Here is a 16,527-nt window from a genome sequence, read left to right as displayed (position 1 = left end):
GCACCCTCCTTTGCCAGCCTAAATATTTGCTCTTAAAGCAAGTGTAGTTGTTGCTTTTCTTTTTATCTGGAGGAAGATACAGGACGAGAAATCCTTCTGTATTTGTGTTTAACTTATGCATGGTTGGAGACTTCTCCGGTTAAATTGGCCTTTTAATTTCATTTCAGTTGGACACATACAAGCTTAGACAGGACGCTGCCTGTGGAAGTTCACATTTTGTCTCTTTGGACAAAGGAGAAAAGTAAAAGAAATGTAAGGATCAACACTTCAAATAATAGGGATTGCCTCTGATCCTTCCACCTTTTTTCCTTCCTCCATCTCTTCCTTCTTGTCCACTAAAATTTCTTGAGTACCTAACATGAACTTGGTATTATCTTTAGTAGCTCATGTAAGCCTCCTAATGATGACTAGATGAGTATTGCTGATCTTTTTAAAAGATGAAACCTAGGGCTGGTACAGTGGTGGCTCAGTGGTAAAGCATCTGCCTAGCAAATGTGAGGCCCTGAGTTCAAGCCCCAGTCCTGCTGGAAAAAAAAAAAAAAAAAAAAGAAGAAGAAGAAAGAAAAAGATGTAGTTGAGCTTTGTTTTATTAGATTTGTTTTGTTTTTTATAGTCATACTATATAACTCCAAAACCTCAGTGATACGAATATCTTTGTACCTATAGGAAAAAAGATGGAAACAATACATAATTTTATTCAGAAGTCATATTTTAAGTTTTCCCGGTACCAAACACATGCTTTACTTTAAACCAATCACCAAGATGTAGACCATACGTCCTTTGTGCCCCATGTGAGTTTCTGTCCCTTTCAGGTTGATAGAAGATCAGATTGCCTTAAAAAAAATGACAGCAATGTGGGAAAATACACACTTGTCCAGCCTGTGGCACTTAGCTGTAGAGTTCTTCTGGGACTTGGGACTGACAAAATTGTCTTCTGGTCCTTGATAAGGTCTTAGGTGGTGGTGGTGGTTGAGGACAGGTTCTGAAGCTGCAGAGGGCTGGGATAGGTCTCTGGTTTAGTCTCTAAACGTCTTTACCTCTTAAAATTCCTATAAAGAGTCAAGGAAATAATATATGAGAAATGCATAGTCTGTCTCCTGGGCAGAAGGAAGGAATGATAAATGTGTTCTTTGCTGTCACAATTGCCTTTACGTCCTGCACCTCTACTTCCTCTGCTGTAGACCTGGGGTACATGGATGTCCTCTAAGAGACAGGCCACTAAGGTGGCCATCAACCAACCCCACCTCCTGGAATTCATGCCCTTGTGTAATCCCGTGTGGGCAGAGCCTGTGACTTGCTTCTAACCAACAGGACACTGCAACAATAGCACCACTTTTGTGTTAGGTACAATTGTGACCTCTGTCTTCCTCACAAATGTTCCTACATCTCTTCATTGTGCTTTGATAAAGCAAGCTACCATGTTGGAAAAGTCTACGTGACAAGGAACTGAGGGCAGCTTCTGACCAAAATCCATCCAACAAAGTTCAAGAAACTTAATTTGGTTTACAGCCATGGGAACATGGAACTTGGTATGTCTTTGTGTGTGTGTGTGTGTGTGTGTGTGCGTGTTGCTGGAGATGAAACTCATAGCATCATACATGCTAAGCAGGTGTTCTACCACTGGGCTACAGCTCAGCCCAAGCCACATGAACTTGGAAACTTTTTAAATTAAGCCTTCAATGAAACTCCAGCCTTTGGGGGATCTGGATGCAGTGGAGCCAGCTAAGCCACACCTAGATTCCTGACCCACAGAAAATGTGAAATAATAAGCATATGTTATAACCTGTATATCGGTTATGCAGCAATCAGTATATAACTAATTGGCAAACCTTTCTCATCCCATTTCTGGATTAGAGTTCATTTCTCCACTTTCTTAGCTTGTTGCATTGATCAAATTGCCTCATCGGTTTTTCTTTTTCTTTTTTTTTTGGGGGGTGTGTGGCTGGAGTTTGAACTCAGGGCTTTGTGCTTGCTGGGTAGGTGCTCTACCACTTGAGACATACCTCCAGCTGCCTCATGGGTTTTCTTATAAGTTCCTTTGGGACACCCTGCTCATTTCTTGTAGCCCCAGGACAGGTAGCGGGGCTGACACCTGGAGGGTGCTGGGTAAAATTTCACACTCCCCAGGGCTGGGCTGTATGCTCCATTAAGGACTTCCACCACACCCCAATAATAATGGTGATGGTTGTTTTTGAACTCTTGTGTGCCAGGCACTGAGATAAAGCCAGCAATGAGTATTCTTTTTTCTGTTTTGTTTTGTTTGGCCAGAGTCTCATTAGGTAGCCCAGGCTAACCTGGAACTCACCATCCTTCTGCCTCAGCCTCAGCCTCTCCGGTGCTGGAATTTCAGGTGTGTGCTATCACAGCCAGGGGGACCATTTTTAACTAGCTTTCTGGGGGTGGTTCTGATCCATTGTCATAGACTTGGAAACCACTAACCCTACATTATCTGAGATGTTCTGTGGGAAAATTACGGCCTGCTCTTCAGATAGCTGTACTGAGCCTTCCTAATTGAAAAAAAAAAAAGAAAGAAAAGCTATGTTGTATTGCATCCATACCAAAAAAAAGTGCACAAATCTTAAGTGTACCATTTGATGAATTTTCCAAATTTCCACCAAAATGAAGACAGGAGATGTCCCCAACCTCATCTGTGGGCCGTCCCTGTTCACCAGTCCAAGGGGTACAAACCATCACAGCCTCATCACCACTCAATTTTAACTGTCTTAGAACTTCCTATAAATGAAATCACAATCTGTACTCAACATCATGTTTATGCTTTTAACTTGTTAAAACTTCTATTCTGGATTACTTTTGTAAAGCGATGGCTGACGCGGTGGAAGCCTGGGATTCTGAGAAGCTGCTCCTGGTACCTACTTGGATTTTCCAAGATGAGAAATCTCTTAACGCGCCCCGGGGTTACCAAGGGGCGGGGGCGTGGTTACAGCTTGGAGGCCGCCTCTTGGGGGCGGGGTCTTGGCCTGGGGGCGTGGCTACGGCCCCAACTTCCCGGCGGCAGTTGGCGCCGGGGGCGGGGCGGGGCCGGGATTTCCGGTCTGCGCCTGCGGAATAGCCGTTTGACCCCGGAAGTTCAAGCGCTCCGCGAGCTGTCACCGGGAACGGCGGCGGCGGCGGCGGCTCAGAGCAGGTGGTGGAGCCGCCGAGGTGAGTTCGTGGCTGGTCCCTGCCGGATGCTGGGTCTGGGGCTCGAGAGGAGCCGCGGCCGTGCCTCGGGCATCCTCGGCATCCCCTATCCCCGGCCTCTACGGCGGAGCCGACGCTTCTGCTGCCCGAGAGGACTTGAGCCTTTCCCGCCCCCATCCTTCCAGGCTAGATCGCCAGAGCCAGGAGTCGTGGGTTCGAGGCTCCACCCCAGACTGACTTTGGACGAGCCCCTTTTCCCATCCCCTGCTCCCGGGGCTTCAGTTTCCTAGGAATCCATTCATTCGTTCAGCAAATACATGTTTAGCTCCTGTGGCTGTGCCAGGCACAGACCTAGGCTTTGGAGGTACAAAGAGCAAGACAGACGTGGCTCTCGACCTCATGGAGGAGACAGTCAACGACAAGTAAATTCACAGGATAATTAGAGATGTGACGGTAACTATGAGAAGATTTTCAGTTAGTGTAGTGTTGTATTGAGACCAGAAGAGTGATGGCGGTTAGAGAAACTGAGGCAAGTGGAAGCTCACCGGCCATGTTATACTTGGTGTACCGAGCTCCCCTCCTAGGCGAAACACTAGCCTAGTTTTTGGCTGCTGTGGCCTTGTCCATGGGTGGGAGAGGAGAGGTATAGAAGTAGGCACAAATACAGTCATGATCATTAATCTTTTCCCTTTGGAACTTGAACTCTAGTCTTTGCCTAGTTAGTTTCTCCCCATACTTTAGATGAAAACTGAAATCCGTTTTGACATTCTCCCTCCCTTAGGTCATTTGTCTCTGTTAAATGCTGCCTGGGCCTTACCTATACGGCAGACAGCATGGTGGTGATTATCTTGTTGTCTGGCTGTTGGATTTGTATCTGTCATTCCAGTAAAGACTGTAAGCTCTGTGAAGGGCAAGACCAGGCCTGATATTTGTCAACTTTAATATTCTCTGGGAGTCAGTGCGTGCCATATAGTAGGTGTTGGAAAGACTCTGAAAACACTATTGTGTTTGCTTTCCACTGGTTCAGGAGTTCTCTCCTGCCACCAGATTATGTCTTCCTGATCATGTCTCTTCCCTACTTAAGTGGTTTCTCACTGCCTTCAGATGAAAGGCTAACATTTTTAGCATAGCCTTGGAGGCTCCTTTTAAACTGAGCCTGTTATCACTTTTCAACTTCTTTTGTCTTCACTTTTTTTTTGACGGTACTGGGATTTGAACTCAGGACCTCATGCTTGCTAGGCAGACACTCTACCATTTGAGTCACTCTGCCAGCCCTCAAAGCCATACTTTTTATGGTTCTGAGCCGTTGCACGTGTTTGTTCTCTGTTTGGAATGTCCACCTTTTCCTCCTGTTGTTTCAGAATCCAGGTTATAGGTTACCTTCTCTGTGATTTCCTCGCTTTCTCTTCTGTGCTCCACTTTTGGCAATTTCTTGTTATAGCTCTAACATCAAATGTTAGTCATTTATAATCCCAAAACATAAATGTATTCAGTCAGTGTATTTTTTGTTTTTCTTGTTGTTTGTTTGTTGTTTTTTTTCCCTCTTTCCCCCACAGTACTGGGGTTTGAACTCAGGGTGTTGAACTTGCTAGCCATGCCCACTCTGCCTGTGGTCAGAACTTGAATGACAACAACTGAACTGTATGGAATTCTTACATGCTATGTATTATGTTGAACATAATACATTAGCATTAATTACTTTTCACAACACCCTCATTATTACAATATAAAAATAATATAAATGTATAAACCTGTGTTATTATAATTCTGATACTGCAGACAAGGAAATTGAAGGTAGTGAGGTTAAGGAACGCTCTCAAGGCCTCAACATGTGAAGGAAAACATGAAGCCAGGACTTGAACCTAGGCTGTAGGACTACAAAGCTCTCTTTATCTACCTCCTAGCCTTGACTTGACCTGCTCTTGCAGGCACTGGCTTGTAGGAGTGAATTTCTTCTGGGAGCAAGTTCTGTCTCTTGTCTAGGACTGGATGCTGGGGCCTAGAATTTAAAGGGTAGAGAGCTGCCTCCTCATGACTTTCTCTACTTTTGGCCTCTACCCCTGACACTCCCACTACTCTTTCTGGTGGATGAGCCTAGAAAGAACTACACTTGTGAGTCATTTAGACTTCTGCACTGGTGTGCAGCCCACTGGTATTCTCACCTGTCCTCCCAGCTTCACTGTGGGTTAGGAAAAAAGTATATGTTAGCATGTTCCACACAAGAGCCCCAAGTATGAAGGCGAAAGAGGTATCAGTTTCAACTTCGCCACTAAAGTATTTGCCTTAAGCAAATTAGGAACTGCCCCCCACTCCCCTCCAGGATGTCTGACCGTAACAATCCTTGTCATATTTAAGTGACTATTAAGATAGTAATTTGATTAGAAATAATATATAAACCTGGATGCCATGGCATGTACCTGTAGTCCCAGTTGCTCAGGAGGCTAAGGCAAGAGGATAGCTCAGGTATTTGGGGCCAGCCTGGGCAACATAGCAAGACCCCACACACACACCTGTTTTCCATTTTTTTCCTTCTTGAAGTACGGGGGTTTGAACTCAGGGCTGACACCTTGAGACACCAGCCATTTTTGTGATTGATTTTTTCGAGAGAGGGTCTCATGAACTATTTTCCCAGGCTGCCTTTGAACTGCGATACTCCTAATCTCTGCCTCCTGAGTAGCTAGGATTACAGGCGTGAGCCACTGGCGCCTGCCCCCACCCCACCTCTTAAAAAACAAAAACAAGACCAAGCACAATGGCTAATGTTTGTAATTCTAGCAAGTTGGAAGGCAGAGATCAGGAGGATTGATGTTCGAGGCCAACCCAGGCAAAAAAATTAGAGACCGCATCTCAAGCCCAGTGCCTGTCATCCTAGCTACAACCGGAAGCATAAATAGGATGGCGGTCTAGGCCAGCCATGCATAAATTCAAGAGCCTATTAAAAATACCTAAAGCAAGAAGAGCACCTACCTGACAAGTGCAAGGCCCTGAGTTCAAAACCCCAGTACCACCAAAAAACCCACAGAAACCAGACCAGCGCACCAAGATTCCTGTGTACATAGCTGCTTCCTCCTTCCCTCTGCTGTTTCTTCTGTGAAGTGCCCTTCTTTCCTGGCCAATCTCCACTCTCAAGATTCAAGCTCTCCTGATTTTTTTAATTAATTGATTAATGTGCAGTGCTGGGGATGAAACCTAGCACCCTGTACATGCTACACAAGCATCCTAACACTGAACTGTACTCCCAGCCCCTCTCCTGATTCTTTAGACTTTCCTCTAGAAAGGGTTTCCTGGTCCCCACCTCACAAGTTCAGCTCCACATGACCCAATGCAGTATAGTGAATGGTTAAGACCAGCCTGCTTCACCACCCCTGGAACAAGTTTCTTATCTTCTCTGAGCCTCTGTTTCTTCATTGATGACATGAAGGTCATAATAGAACCAACCTTGGTGTTGTGAGCATTGACATAGGTAAAGCAAGGCGATGTGGTAAAGTAAGGTAATATCGAGAAAACCACTTAGAAGAGCACTCAGCATCTAACAGGCATGCTGCTGGTGTCCTTGGCTGTCTCTTCACATCGCCAGCACCTGGCCTGATGTCTGAGGTATGCAGACCCTGGTAATATATGGCTCGCCATGCCCCTTACCTCATCCCCGACGGCTCAGGAGGTGACAGGTTCTTCCTCCCAGCTTTGATCTGTCTTCACATTGTCATTGAGACATGCTGGCGTTTTAATGGCATGTCTTTCATTCCATGACTCAGCCGACAAGTGTGTCCCTCCTGTGGGCCAGACCAGGTGGCATTATGGAAAGAACACTGGGCCAGAAGACAGGAGACCTGGGTTCTACCTCTCCCTGGCTCTTTTTTTTTAATGCTGGCATTAAACCCAGGGCCTGTGTATGCTAAGCATATATGCTGTACCACCAAGCTCTGCCCTGGGCCCCAACTCCCTGGTTTTCAGATCAGTTTGCACATCGGTGGCAAGCAGCTGTACTGGCAGGTTTCTATGAATTCTCTTCCTCCCTGGTCCTTCTATTCATCATGTCCTTTCTTTCCTGAAGTGTAGAGAGGCTATAAAATCTTAACACTTGCCCTGTCTGCAAGTAAGGAAAGGCTGAAGATCTGGTGAGAGCTATGAGAAGGGTGTCCTCCTAGTCAGTCATACAGCAACATTTGCGGATACCGCATCTGTTCCAGGCTTGGCTGGTCATGGGAAACTCAGCAAGAGGAGGGGAGCCCCGGGCAGTATCCTCAGAGCTCACAGGCTACTGACTGCACAGAGCTGGAGCCATAATAAAGACACTGTAGGGAGACTAGAGTGTCAGTGGGAGAGCACTTACCTAGCACGCTTGAGGCCCCAGCACTGGAAAAAAAAAAAAAAAAGTAAAGAGAATCTAGGTACTCAAACAAGCAGGGTAGGAATCACCTGCAAGGTTTTTTCCTCCAAGTTAAGACCAACTGCTTTATCTAGAAAACATCACTTTTCATTATATAGATGCATGAACCACCCTTGAAGACCAACATCGGGGACCCCCCTCCCCTCCCCCCGCTAAGGCTAGTGGCTGATACTTCTCTTGTGGCTCTGGGATCAGCCCCAGAGCTGACCCTGTCCCCAGGACTCTGTGTCTGTTCTCTTCCCATCCATATTCCTTTCAGGAGGGCGACACAGCACAATGTCAGCTTTGCCCCTGGACCAACTCCAGATCACCCGCAAGGATCCGAAGACAGGAAAGCCAAAGACTTCACCAGCGCTGGTGAGCCGGTGCCTTGAGGCCATTCAGCCTGATTTTATCAGTCTTGCAATTTCAGAAGCAAAAGTAAATTCCTTTCTTATCTGTTCCAAGAATGATCCCAGGGCCATGGTCAGTCATTTTGGTAGCTGAGACACTACTAGTCCCTTTCCAGGCCTAGTGTTTCCTTCCAAGCAGCAGCCTGAACGTGTGCAGTATTTTCCATGTCACCACCCCGCTTCCCTCCCCCACCAAAAAAATTAAAAAGCATTTAATTTCCAGTCAGTCCAGTGGCCATTCTGGGTCAGCCCAAGCTGGGCTAGAAATGGATCTAGGGATTGGACCCTGCGGGTTCAGGTTTCATGTAGGATTTTTTCAGAGCAATCTAAGCCGTTGCCCACACTTCGGTGGGGATGCTATTTTCAGAGGTTGGGCTGTCTTTTATCTTACCTGGGATAAGAAGTGCCACATACAGAGACTCCGCCAGAGCTTGTGAGACTGAAAACCAAGGAGGCTGTGAACCTGCCGGTTCCCAGCTGCAGAGAGAGATTAGAGCTGGGAGAGGTGCCAGGCTACTGAAGGAGGAGACAGACTTGGGGACTCTGTCCGTGTACCCACTTGTTGATTTCCCAAGAATATGAGCTTACTTGAATAAGGTGGGAAGAAGTGTTTTCTAGAGGTTTGAGAAAAGCCATGGGAAACAGGAGCTGGGTTTTATTTCTGGCCTTCTGGGTGGCTTCTTGTTACTTCCTAAATGGTCTGAAGCAATAGTGCCTCACACACTAAAAAAATTAGAGTTTTCTCTCTGGGCCAAACCATTCTAAATGCCTCACCTGGATTATCTCATTTAAGTCCCATCACAGCCCTGTGAATGGGTGTTTTAATTGTCTTCATTTGACAGATGAGGACGCTGAGAGTTTAACTAGGAAATTAGGAGAGCCAGGATGGGAACCAAGCCAGGCTGACCCAGAACTCATACCCTGAACCTTTCTGCTATAAAACCTCTTATTTCCTTTTCACACACTTTTTACGTGTGGAGGATATTTGTCAGAAAATCTAGAACCCAATAGGTGGCCGTTCACGTGTAGTTGCTGAGTACATGTGATGTGACTAGTGCTTGAAATGGGGACTGTGGAACTGGATTTTTAATTAATTAATATAAGTGAAAATGGCCTCATGTAGTGAGTGCCTACTGCACTGGCCAGGTGCTATGGAGATAATGCCGTTCCATTATCACAGAAAGTTCTGTTGGTCAGTGCTGGTGGAGAGTGAGTGGTTGAGTCTTCGTGGTTGTGAGTTTGATTTTCTGCCTCAGTCCTTCCCTGTGTGCTAAATGAACAGCTGGATTGTTGTCTGTGGGCTCTGGGAGAGCGGAGGTCTGGTCCCTTCCCTTCACTCCTGGCTCAGTGCCAAGTGCATAGTAGGCCATCAGGAAACGTTCAGTAAATGAGTCAGGGACCTAAGCCATTCCTAGTGCCAGGTTCTGGAGCTACAAAGAGGAAAGATCGCTGCCCCTGGGGCGCCTTGACCGAAGAGAAAAACAGACCCATGACTTTTGGACAGTGTGGTCAGGGTTGTGATGGAAGGAAAGCTAGATTGTGACTTGAGTGCCGAGCTTGGGTCACTGATCCAGACCAGTGGGACTGTGGCATCTTGCAGAAGGGCACATGCAGCCAGGGATGGCTTCCGGAGGAGGGCCATTCTGAACTGGGTGTTGAAGGTGTAATAAATACTAACCAGGCAGAGCAGGGCAGAAGGGGGGCCTGGCTGGAGGACCCAAGGATGCCGTGCTGGAGTCTTGAGGGAGCCTGACTCTTAAACCAACCACAGATTGTTAGAGGTAGCAGCAGAATAGCAGCGCTGATAAGCACAGACTTGGCATTAATCTCACAAACATTTGGCAAGTTGCTTGACCTCACTAAGCCTCAGGATCCAAAAAAGGTAATAGTAGGCCTAGCTTGGTGGGGCACCTGTAAGGGTAAATGGAGTATCTGTGAGTTGGTGCTGCGCCTGGCAATAGTAAGCACTCAGTAAATTGCAGTTATGATGGTGACATCAACAGCCACAGTGGCAGCAGCAGTGTATGGGGGCAAGGGTAGAAAGAGGGATGAATTGAGGGTGACAGCGGCATGATTGAGGAAGGGTCTTGTTGACCATACTAAAGAACATTCCCTGCAGGCTGCAGCAAGCTCTTGAAAGAGTGCCCTGACACAGGTGCCCACCCTGCATTTGTCTTTTCTGTCTCTGGCCAACGAGCTGTCACCATACTGCCTTTGCAGGGTGATGGGGGAGCACTTAGTGTTTATTGAGTAGCTGCTGTTTAAATAGCATATACTTGAAGACTCACAAAAGGTAGTCTTGGACTAGAATGGGTGAATGGGCTAGAGTGCAGAGTGTGTCATTGTCAAGATCCACAGATGTTTGATGAGCAGGGAATGTTCTCGTAGCTTCCCAGAGCAGTCAGGACCTAAGCCAGGCTCTGTGAAAGGTGGGATGAATTTGGGTAGGACTGTACACAGCTGCTCCCCTGGTCTGAGACCATTCATGGCCCCTCATCACCTACACTTGACCTTTTTTTTTTTTTTTTTTTTTTTGGCAGTCCTGTGGTTAGAGCCCAGGTGGACTCTAATCAAGCTGTGGTAGAAGCCAGAAGGACAAGCAGTGAGACCAGGATGCACATGGGTACCCTAGGCCATTTAGAAGGTCTGCAGTGTAAGCTTTGCTTCAAAGCCTGCCTCACTTGCCTGCTTAACCCCAAGACCTTGGGAAAGTTCTTGAATTCTACTGAGTCTTTATTTCCTCCTCTGTAAAATGAAGAGAATAACTAGTTGTAGATAAAAATTGACAAATAGACTTTGAGCCATGCCTGCTCAGCAGCCAGCACAGGGCCCAGATCCATATTCTCGCACCAGTGCTGTCTGTGTGCTTTCTGTCTCCATCACATACGCTTTCTTCTGCTTAAAAATGCTTATCCTCCTCTAGGGCTTAGCTCAGACACTGCCCGCTCTGGGAAGCCATGCTTTGTTCTTCAGGTGCCGTTAGTTCCCTTGGTCCTTCTGTCAGGTTTGAGCTGTCACTTCCTCTGTTCAGTGCTTCCCTGGTGATGTGGATGTGCATCTTCCCCTCTGAAGTGTGGCACTTGGTAGGAGTCCCACTTGTGTGGGTCTGGGCGCTCACTCCTCACACAGTGTGGGCCCAGTAAATGTTAGTAGGATTGTAAAGAAGGTAGGAACTCAGGGTGTGTGTATGTTGGCTCTGTGTGTGTGTGTGTGTGTGTGTGTGTGTGTGTGTGTTGAATGTGTGTTAGAGAAATGAGTAGCCTGGCCTAAGAAGTGACCTAAAATGCAAAGTGTCAGCAGTGAGAGGAGGAGGGAAGTTTGGAAGACGGACAGATGGAGTTGGACTCCAGACAGATGTTTGAATATCTTTCAGTCAGCAGCCTTCTTTTTCCAGCAGATTTATTTGTACCTGGAACCTCACTGTATAAACCAGATCAGAATGGGAAAGAGTCCCACAGAGCGAATGCTAGATGGCCCTGATGGAGCCTGTGGAACCCAAAGACTCCACACAGCTTGCAAACTTGAATTGGGCAGATGGAAAGCCCAGGTGCTTCTCCAGGAGACTGACCCATCAATCTTGATTGTTTTATATCCCCCAGACCAGCAGCCCTGGAAGTCAGGGCACTAGTTGATGACAGGCTGAGACGTTGCCTAACCTTCCTTCTATTACCATTTCCCCCGGAGAAAGCCACCCACATGTGGTCAGGGGAGAAAAGCGAGCCCATCTTCTCTTCTTTATGGTGAACAAAGTTAGGTTTGTTGATGGCATGACCAGGACAAGGACCAGGCGAGAGGACTTGTGACTCTTAAGCTGAGACCTATCACTACTTGATCAGAATCTTTTCTTTTAAAAAATTAATGAGATTTATTTTTTTCCTGTTATAAAAAAGAGAAAACAGTGATATGTGCATTTGTGTCAAAAAGTTAAAAAAAAAAAGTCCATCAAATACTTCATATGGCTCTGTCTTAATGTAAATGCTTGGAAAAGGTTTGCCAGGCTCCTTAGCACATGGGGAGTGGTTCCCTTTGGGAGGTTCCAGGTGACTCACCCTCTCTGTAGCATTGTTTTATTTTTTTATGGCTTCTTTTTTGATGCTGAGTATTGAGCCCAAGCCCTCACCCCTGCTAAGCATGCTTTCTGAGTACTGAGCTCCACACTCAGTCCACGTGGTAGGTTTTTGAAAGCAAAGATGCTCGTGTCTTACTTGTATAATTAAAACTTAATTCAAAAAATAATACATGTTTACTGGTTTAAAAATTGGAAAATACATTGAAGCTGCAATACCCCACCTCCAAGATAACCATATTAACTTTGGGATTTTGTCTCCACAATTTGTTTTTTTCAAGTCTCTACCAGTGATCACAAGTTAAGGCCAGCCTGGGCTACCTAGTGAGATTCTTGTCTCAAAAAAACAAACAAAAATTTGTACCAGTGTATGAATATATGCACTTTGAAAAAAACACTTGACTATCTTAAGTAAAGTTTTATATCCTGCTTTTTCTTCCCTTGACCTTTCCCCATGTCATTAAAAACTCCAAAAACATGGTTTTTAACAACCTCCTCATGTTCCCTGGGTGCAACCATGCCCCCTTTGTTAGATATACTTGCTTCTTTATGTTTAAAAGCTCCTTGGAGGGTCACCAGTTGGAAAAGCCAAGTGTTGTCATTGCTGTGGGTTGGCAAATGGGCCCTCACTGACTAACCTCTGCCACGTTAACACGTGGTTTTTGGATCCGTAGCACCCCGAGCAGAAGGCAGACCGGTATTTTGTGTTATACAAACCGCCCCCTAAAGACAACATTCCCGCCCTAGTGGAGGAGTACCTGGAACGCGCCACCTTCGTAGCCAATGACCTCGACTGGCTCCTGGCCTTGCCTCACGATAAATTCTGGTGCCAGGTAACATTCTATCAAAATTCACGCTAAGACAAAAGCACATGACATGCCGGTGGTTGGTTGCTGTTGTTGTTTTTCTTCCCCTAGGAGGTGCTTTTTTGTCTACTTCTTACCCTGGATCCTTATCACAGTCTTGATGTTTACACACCTTCCGAGTGTCATTTTTAGAAACTTGTGTTTAGCCCTCTGCTCATCTGTACCTCCTTGGTCCCTTGGGGTTGAAGTGTTTGCAGTAGGCCAGGGCTGATGGGCAATGAGCCCCTATGCAGTTTACCTGCAAGCCCTTGGGCCTCAGCCATCAATCCTCGATCCGCTCCATCTCTTGGCTCAGGTTATCTTCGACGAGACCCTGCAGAAGTGCCTGGACTCCTACCTGCACTATGTCCCCCGAAAATTTGACGAGTGGGTGGCCCCAACCCCTGAGGTTGCTGATATGCAGAAGCACCTACACCGAAGTGTTTTCCTCACCTTCCTCCGCATGTCCACTCACAAGGAATCCAAAGTAAGCCTCTGATCCCGTGACAGGTCGCCACCTGCCACCCGACACCTCTGTGCCGGACTCTCTACCCCTGGGAAGGAAGGCTCTGGAAGCTATCAAGTTTCCCCTTTCTTTCCTCTTGACCTCTGTTCCCACCATTGAGGACAAAACCTGGGCCACCTTCCTTCTCCTCTGATTCACCAGCCCGTCTGCATTACACCCAAAGCATTCATCAATGGGAGCCGAGGGCCCTTTGCCAGGTGATGCGTGACTGTACCTTTCCTCCTGCGTCACAGGGTAAAGACATTGATCTGACTTTTAAAAAGAACTTAGATGCTCTTTAAAAAGTCATTTACTGGGCTAGAGGTGTAGTTCAGAGAGTGCTTGCCTAGCATGCACAAAACTCTGGGTTCCATCCCCAATACTGAGGAAAAAATAAATCATTATTGTTTTTTCCTTATCTCAAAAATAATAATGCTGTCTCTGAACAACCCAAACGTTACAGAAATGCTATATAGATATTGAATATCACTCCATTAGGACTGGAGATGTGGCTCATGATAGAGTGCCAGAGCAGGTATGAGGCCCTGAGTTCAAACCCCTGATCCACCAAAAAAAAAAACCAACAACAAAGAACTGACCAAAATCACCTGTTTAAGATGCAGGAATTTTTTTCCTTAGAGAAAGAAAGAACATTTGTGTGTATGTGTGTGTTTCAAAGATAGGCTCTCAGAGCTGGGAATATAGTTTGGTGATAGAGTGCCTGCCTATCTTGGGCATGGCCCTAGATTTGATCCCTGACACAAAAAAAGAAAAAGTGTCTTTAAAAAAAAAATAACTTTTTGGTATGCAAATTTTCAAATAATGTACATATACTTCTGTAAAATTTTTGCATGCAAAGAATAGTAAACCCCATGTACCTATCACCCAGCTTCAACGCTTACCAGCATTTTGCCAATCTTGTTTTCTTTCTCCTCTGAGTGTTTTCATTTTCTTTCTTTTTTGAGTTTTCTTGTTTTCTTGGGGTATTTTCATGCAGTCTCAGGCTCATACTGATCTACCCATCCATAGTTCAGAGTGAACCCTGACTGCTTGATGGCATTTTTGCTTCTATTGATGTTAAGATGGAGCTCAGAGAAATCTGTGGGGTTGTGACCCTGTTGCCTTGGCTCTGTACGTGACGCTCAGAAGTATCCATAGTGTAAGCAGAACTTCATTGACCAGCTGACAGGCCTGAAGGTTGTTTCTCTGAGTTTGCTGTGACTCTAGAGTTTATGAGCATTCAGAGTCTCCATCCTTTCTCTCTGCACTTTCCTTAGGATCACTTCATCTCCCCCTCTGCATTTGGAGAGATCCTCTACAATAACTTCCTCTTTGACATCCCAAAAATCCTGGACCTCTGTGTGCTTTTTGGAAAAGGCAACTCGCTGCTGCTCCAGAAGATGATAGGTACGTGGGACACGGGGTCTGGAAGATGCACAGACAGCCCCATGCACTAAACCAGAGGCCACAAAGGCAGCGCTTAGGAATGGGGTGGGGATTCGAGCGGCAGAGCAGGCAGTGCTGGGAATTACTTCACACATGCAGGAGTGTCAGCTCTGAGAGAAGCGACTAAGTGGCAACCAGTGAAGAGACCAAAAAAAAATGTGTGACAGACATTATTCAGGGATCTGGGAGCCTTATTGTTAGGCCAGGTGTCAATCGATGGCAGGAATAGGCGGTTTGCCTTGATAATGACAGTCAGAATGGCAGCGACAGCTAGCCTTCATTGGAATGTGGCCTTGGGCCCCTGCTTGCCATGTGTGTCATGTTTATTGTCTCCACTGGCTCTTCACAGCAGCCCTCTGGGATGAGTGCCATTATACTCCCCACTTACAGATGAGGAGACCGAGGTTGCACTGTAAGGGACTTGCCTGAGAACACGTGACTAATAAGTAGCCAAGCTAGGATGTATGGCCATGGAGACCTGACCCTGGAGCTCTTGCTCTTTCTGCTCCCTGCTTCCAAGACAATGGGGCTGCCTCAAAAATGGCATGGTTTGCAACACTCCACAGAGCAGATGGGGACAGAGATCAGAGAAAAATCTCTGGGGTTGGGAAAGGAATGGATGTAGAAGTTGGATCCCATCAGGTGGTGGTGGGCTGGAAGGTTCAATCAGAAACAGCAGTGGTGGGATGCCCTGGAGGGAAATGCCCCGACATATTCCTCTTTGAATTTCAGCAGCGGGTGTTGGGCCTGGCACAGGGAGGTGCCAGCCCTCCTTGTCCTGAGATTGTAGGATGCAGTCTTCTAAATAGCTAGTTACAAAACTGAGTTAACCCTTGTATGTCTCTTCTTCCTTTCCTTCCCTGCCTCCTGTGTCTCCTTCTAGCCCTCCCTCCTTCCTTTTCCCCCATCTTTGTTCCTTCCCTCCCTTCTTTCCTTCCTTCTACCCCCCCCACCCTGTAATAAATGTAATATATATTAATTTAGAAAATTCTGGGCTGCATCAGGTGACGCACATCTAACTATGTGAGAGGTGTAGGTAGCAGGATTGAAGTCCAAGGCTGGCCCTCAGAAGAATGGGAGAGACCTTATCTGATGAATAACTAAAGCACAAAAGGGCTGGGGGCATGGCTTAAGTGGTAGAGCACTTTCCTAATAAATTCGAAACCCTGAGTTCAAACCACAGTACCACCAAAAAAAGAAAGAAAATCTTGGAAGGAGATAAGGTGTAAAGAAGCAGGAAAATAGTTGCCAGTTTCCTATGAGAAAGACTATTTGGTTATTATTTTCTTCCAGTCATTTCTCTGTTTATTTTTTAAAAACATATTTGATAATATATATGAAATTTTACATATGGCCTTTTCATTGGAACAACCTCTGGTTTCTTGCTCAAGTCTAATTCTTACCTGGTCATCAGCTAATCTTTTTTTATTTTCCCAGGGGAAGACCCTTCATGATTTTACTGTAGACTAAAAGGATGGAGTGAGTGACTAGCAGAAGGCCTGATTAGTTAGGGAAATAATTACTAGGCCAGGGTTGGTTAGAATGGACTGTTTCAGGAGGGAGCAGCAGAAGATGGGGAGGGGGCAGCTGGAGTTATTTTGGGAAGTTCTACATTCAGGCTTCGGTCCTTGTGCAGCAGTGCTGTTAACAGCTAAGACGACAGTTCCTCAGTTGGACTGTCCAGTCACATCCCAGCTCTGTTCCTGGCTATGTCAGCTTCACCGAGTCAATAGGCCTCTCTT

The 16,527-nt window shown here is 46.2% G+C and overlaps 1 protein-coding gene and 1 long non-coding RNA gene across 3 annotated transcripts in view; one reads left to right on the top strand and one right to left on the bottom strand.

The window, feature by feature from the left end:
- Positions 1-569: 569 nt before the first annotated feature.
- On the bottom strand, positions 570-8,400 carry LOC109681644 (uncharacterized). Its single transcript, XR_012443559.1, has 4 exons — positions 8,315-8,400; positions 7,475-7,497; positions 6,781-6,914; positions 570-1,049 (listed from the first exon to the last, which is right to left on the bottom strand). It is a non-coding gene; the product is annotated as an uncharacterized lncRNA (long non-coding RNA).
- Ascc2 (activating signal cointegrator 1 complex subunit 2) overlaps positions 3,005-16,527 on the top strand; it is a 38,480-nt gene continuing 24,957 nt past the window's right edge. Inside the window, exons 1-5 of one of the 2 annotated variants that reach the window (XM_020156481.2) lie at positions 3,005-3,162; positions 7,791-7,888; positions 12,664-12,822; positions 13,151-13,321; positions 14,617-14,746. In XM_020156481.2, coding sequence (XP_020012070.1) covers positions 7,808-7,888; positions 12,664-12,822; positions 13,151-13,321; positions 14,617-14,746 — 541 coding nt within the window. In that variant the 5' untranslated portion in view covers positions 3,005-3,162; positions 7,791-7,807. The remainder of the gene's footprint in view (positions 3,163-7,790; positions 7,889-12,663; positions 12,823-13,150; positions 13,322-14,616; positions 14,747-16,527) is intronic. The other variant, XM_074061221.1, reaches the window with a different exon arrangement.

The sequence above is a fragment of the Castor canadensis genome, chromosome 18 (assembly GCF_047511655.1).
Source record: "Castor canadensis chromosome 18, mCasCan1.hap1v2, whole genome shotgun sequence".
Lineage (NCBI taxonomy): Eukaryota > Metazoa > Chordata > Mammalia > Rodentia > Castoridae > Castor > Castor canadensis.
This window is presented reverse-complemented; position numbering and strand designations above follow the sequence as displayed.